Here is a 4877-nt window from a genome sequence, read left to right as displayed (position 1 = left end):
ACCTGACTGAACTTTGTTGGATGTTTAATGATTATTCAATGAGATTTGGTAGCGCTTACATCCGATAAGGATTGTTGATGTCATCAGCTGGTACCACCTCTGTCAGTCCATAGAAACCTCCCACTGAAGCCAGTATAACAACAGGAACCAGCGGGAGACCTGGAGAGGAAATATTCACAGGTCACACATGCTCTCACTTTAAAGAACCATAAGAAACATTTTTCAGATAAATGAATTCACACACGCACCAAAGCCTATCAGGTACCACACGTAGGGTTTTGGGCAGGGTCTAAAGACCATGTAAACCAACCAGAAGGTGTGGAACACTTGTACGCCCATCCAGGTGAGGGAGCTGAGCGTGGCATAGTGGAGTAAGGCCCCCACGAAGATGCACACACTCTCCCCTACCAGATTAGCCAAGACCCCAGTAAGATAAAAGAGCAGACTGAGGAAACCCAGGGACACGGCTAAGCCCAGATGGATGGATATAGACTGATCCTTCGATCGTCTCCTGAGATGAGAGTGAAGCAGAAATGAGTTGGATGGAAGGAGGACATTTTGTGTATTTGTTGTGTCTCAGATAGAAATCCTCTAAAGAGGCCGTTTTACCTCTTTCTACAGAAAAAAACGATCAGAGCGATGCAGCTGATGAAGGACAAAGCACAGCCCACAGATGAAATGGCTGTGAGGGCCAGCAGGTGGCGCACTGGTTGAAGCTTTGGTTGCTGCCAGAGGAGACGAAGCAGTGAGCAAAATAACTTCATCCACAGAAATAAAACAATCTGTTTATCTAATTTGATGAATTGTTCAGTATTACTGCACTATTATCGTCCTGCTGGTTATTTGTAGTTATTTGTGTTTGAGCAGTGTGTCTGCAGCAGGTCTCACCACCAGCACAGTGAAGTAAGTCAGATGGTTGCACAGGCACTCGGTGTGTTTTGCTCCTTTCACATGAGTCACACATCCATCCTCTGACCAATTCACCCTCAATGGATCTGCACACACACACACACAAGTAAAACGATTAAACAAGTGTAACAAATATTTCTGAGGTTAACCGTTTGTCTTTTATCTTAAGGGTTCCAACCTTTCCGAGTGTCCCACGAAACACATTTCCTTGTGTAGATTTTCTGAAACACAGAGATTTATAAACTTTGATTATTTGTGACTGAAACTGCTGCCGTGGCAAACTGTGTCCTAAATGCAAAACAATGTGACACACTGTGCATCACATTTCTAAAAACAGTGACAATAAAGACACTCAAGATGGTTGAATGTTGGTTGTGATTGTGCTGCAAAGAACATGCAACAGATGCCGTGGATACACAACGAGCACATGATGTTTTTGTAGGAATTGAGGGTAGAAAAGAAACCTACATGTGGTTTCTATGTTCTCTCTTAGGGAGTCCAGACGTCAAAAAAGGATGTTGTTTTTGTGTGTTTTGTGAGTGTGTTTTAAACAAAACTATACAATATCTAAAAAAATACAAGCAAATAAATTATAACATCCTGAGTGAACACGGCATGGACTGCCTAATATCATCTACATGAACTGAGAAACCATTAAAACTCAGTTTCTGTATGCTTGTTGAAATTTCACATTAACATGAATATTTGTTTCACTGCCGACCGTGATGATCAAAATAAGACAGACTTACAGGTATGACATCATGGGGAAAGTCCATCCTTATTGGCTCAGGAAGATCAGCGATGACTTCATTCTCCACTGTGATTTCCACCACAAAGTGGAGAAGCTTGAACTCTTTGAATCCCTCCTGCAACATGCACAAACAGACCTCTTTAATAATTTAAAGTTTTACACCTTATATGTTTACACCTGCAGCAACAAAATGATCAGAAAGTTAAAAAGTGCATCGCACATGAAGGAAACTGCAGCACCACAAAACCCTCAGACACGCCCTATAGAGGCTGACAGCAAACAGCAGCTCACCTGGAACAGCGAGTTGTTTTTGTAGAAAGTGATGTACACTTTGCTTTTTATCCGTGTGGCTGGTTTCACAGCTGGGGGAACATAGATCGTGGGTGAAGATCGGAAAAACTGAAAGAATAATAACAACAAGATGGTGGGACACTGCGGTTCAAGTCAATTTCAAGTACAAGTACAGTAGTCCCTCGCTACTTCGCAGTTCGACTTTCGCATTTTTTTCAACAATTGTCAACTTTAATTTTACTCATATGATTGGGACAGTATGGGACAAAAAGTTAACAAAAAAAAATACTTCAAACAGGTGCCGCCATTTTGTAGTTTTCTTTCAATAAGCCTATAGTGTAAGGCCATCAAAGGACTACACTACCCAGAAGCCAACAGTGCTTCCATTCGCTGCTTTCTGGCGAAAAGGAGGGAAAGTTTTGATCCAATCCGAACCTGACTAAAAAGTTCAGTCCTTATTCACAGTGATTTTGGTGCTCAGTGGATGCAGAGAGCTGATCAGAACTGGACCAGAACTACTTCCAGCCTCATCGGTCAATCTGGGTGCTGCTTGCCGGCCCAGGTCCAGTGTCTTCTCCGGAGCTCACCCGGATTTTTTTATCCGGATTCCTCTGGATTATTTGGATTCGATTGGGACCATCGTGTGGTTTTGTGCTGGCTCTCTGAAGGTCCGACTCTCTCTAAAAGCGTCTGGTGCTCAACAGCTGCAGAGAGCCGATCAGAACCAGACCAGAACCGTATCACGGCTGGTGAGTCCCTAAATAAAATTTTGCAGTAGCTACTGTACAGTACATATATGTTGTTAAAATGACGTAGGTTTAAGAGTTTAGAACATTGTAAGAGTGTGAGAAGGGTTTATAAAGCCTTAAAATATATATAAATACTAAAATAAATATAACGTCGCTACCGATTTTCACCTATCGCGGTGGTGTGTGGAACGTAACCCCTGCGATAATCGAGGGACTATACTGTAAAACATATCAACATAAATAAATAAATATTTTTATATCAAAATACAATGAAAGTTGGTTTAAAGTTTGAGAGGCAACGTGTCCCACCCTGCAGCTGTGTTTGTAACAGAGCATGACAACCCCCACACAGTGTGCAGCTATAATAAGTAGATGTACAGTACTTGTAGATTGCTGGGCGCTTCCCTAAATGACTTTATTTTAAGGTGGTTTGGTGGAAAATGTAAGCTTTCTATTTCCATCCTCTACTTTTTAGTTAAAGGCAGAACTTTTTCCACTTTCATGTGGCTGACCTCTCACCTATCTTCTCAACTCAATCATCACTGCCCTCGACATGAAAGAGCGTTTATTCTCGTTTTAAATCTGCAACAAAATAGGTGAGTGAATAAAAATAGATGCGCAGTTTCAGAGGTGAAACAACCTCAGACCTAACAGCATTGCCTTCTGAATAAGTCCTTGTGGCTGGACTGATCTGTAAGATGTGAGCTGCACAAAGCAGACACAGCGGATGTCTAACGCTGCTACTGTTTGCTTGTTTCAGTAAGAGGAGGGCAAAATGAAACAAAACCAAACCAGTTTAGTCCCAGTAGTACTGAATAACCATAATATCACTGTCAGTAACACAAAAGCGTCAAATGGAAACAGATCGTATGCAAAGATGACTAAAATCTGGATTAAGGCTTCAAAATCTATCATCGCAGCATTTAGCTGCTGTAATTCAAACTGGTCATGCTACAAGTTTTCATCTGTGTGTGATACCAGGAGAAATGTTCTCATTACCAAGGAAGTTTTCTGAACACAAAGTCCTATAACACTTTATGAACTCAAGTTTTAGTCTTCTAAGACAGATGGGAGTTTTAATAAAACATTATTTGAATAGAGGGGCTGAGAGGTGTGCAGCGTGCAGCATGAGCTTCTGAAGCTAAATGAGTGTGTGGGAAAAAAGCTTGCAGCAAAAATCATGTTCAACCACACGTAAGCCCACTGCTTTCTTAAAACACTCCTGAAGATGTCACCAAGATCTTGTGAAGACCATCCAAATTCTGGCAGATTGTTTTTGCGTCCTATTATTTTGATTTAATTAAATGAGTTCTCCCCTACATCACTACTCCAGTTATCCTACATTATTTAATTACCTTTTTGTAATTTTAAGTGGCAAAAATAGTTTAATAATGTATAAAAGATAATGTCTGCAGTTACATTTTCCCCCAGGTATCCTTCAGAATGTACAGAACAGTGTTGTTTTACAACGATTGTGTTTTGTCTTACATTTGATGTGAAATTAGAGCCGCTGAAATCTTTCTTCATCTCGCTTTCTAATTTGTGAGCGCAGGGAAGTTCGACGTTCTTAGGCCTGAAACAGACACACACAACAACACTTTTAGGTTTAAAATCTTAAAGCAGCAACTTTTTTTTTGTACAGTAACAACATTCAAAATATAGCTTCCTGTTTGTGGCTGAAGTTGTGTTCTTGATTATGTTATCATTCACAGCAGTGGTCTTAGCTGACCAATCGGAGACGAATGAGGAAGGGTGTTGTCAAAAACGTTGGTTACGTACTGTAACCCCAGATTCTATGAATATAAGCGTAGCCCTTTAAGGCCTTCGCTTTAGTGGGTTTATCCCGTTATGCAGAGCATAAGCACTGAAAAAAAATTAGTCCACGCCCACCTGCTGTGTGGGCCCTACCCGGTCCGTATAAATTACGTTAAGAGCGGGAAATCGGCTCCCAAAATAGCTTTTTTCTTCAGCCATTTAGGAGCCAGTGAGGCCCGACGCTTAAAGGGCTACGCTTATATTCATAGAATCTGGGGTTACAGTACGTAACCAACGTTCTATGTCATATAAGCTTCGCCCTTTAAGGCCTTCGCTTTAGTGGGTAAAGGGCGAAGCCGATGTGGTCCTCGCCTCACTGGGTCCATTCGAACACAGTAAGAAGCGGAAGCTTGCCCAAAAAA

At 41.4% G+C, this 4877-nt stretch overlaps 1 protein-coding gene across 1 annotated transcript in view; it reads right to left on the bottom strand.

Moving 5' to 3' along the window:
• Nucleotides 1–55: 55 nt before the first annotated feature.
• The window catches only part of adgrg1 (adhesion G protein-coupled receptor G1), an 11487-nt gene continuing 6665 nt past the window's right edge, over nucleotides 56–4877 (bottom strand). Inside the window, exons 5-12 of the mRNA XM_037694196.1 lie at nucleotides 4189–4273; nucleotides 1952–2059; nucleotides 1659–1775; nucleotides 1088–1130; nucleotides 889–995; nucleotides 610–725; nucleotides 249–508; nucleotides 56–159 (exon numbers count right to left, since the gene is read on the bottom strand). Coding sequence (XP_037550124.1) covers nucleotides 56–159; nucleotides 249–508; nucleotides 610–725; nucleotides 889–995; nucleotides 1088–1130; nucleotides 1659–1775; nucleotides 1952–2059; nucleotides 4189–4273 — 940 coding nt within the window. The remainder of the gene's footprint in view (nucleotides 160–248; nucleotides 509–609; nucleotides 726–888; nucleotides 996–1087; nucleotides 1131–1658; nucleotides 1776–1951; nucleotides 2060–4188; nucleotides 4274–4877) is intronic.

This window comes from Nematolebias whitei, chromosome 2 (assembly GCF_014905685.2).
Source record: "Nematolebias whitei isolate Nwh7 chromosome 2, NemWhi1, whole genome shotgun sequence".
Lineage (NCBI taxonomy): Eukaryota > Metazoa > Chordata > Actinopteri > Cyprinodontiformes > Rivulidae > Nematolebias > Nematolebias whitei.
The sequence above is the reverse complement of the archived record's forward strand: the minus strand, read 5'-3'. Positions and strand labels throughout refer to the sequence as shown.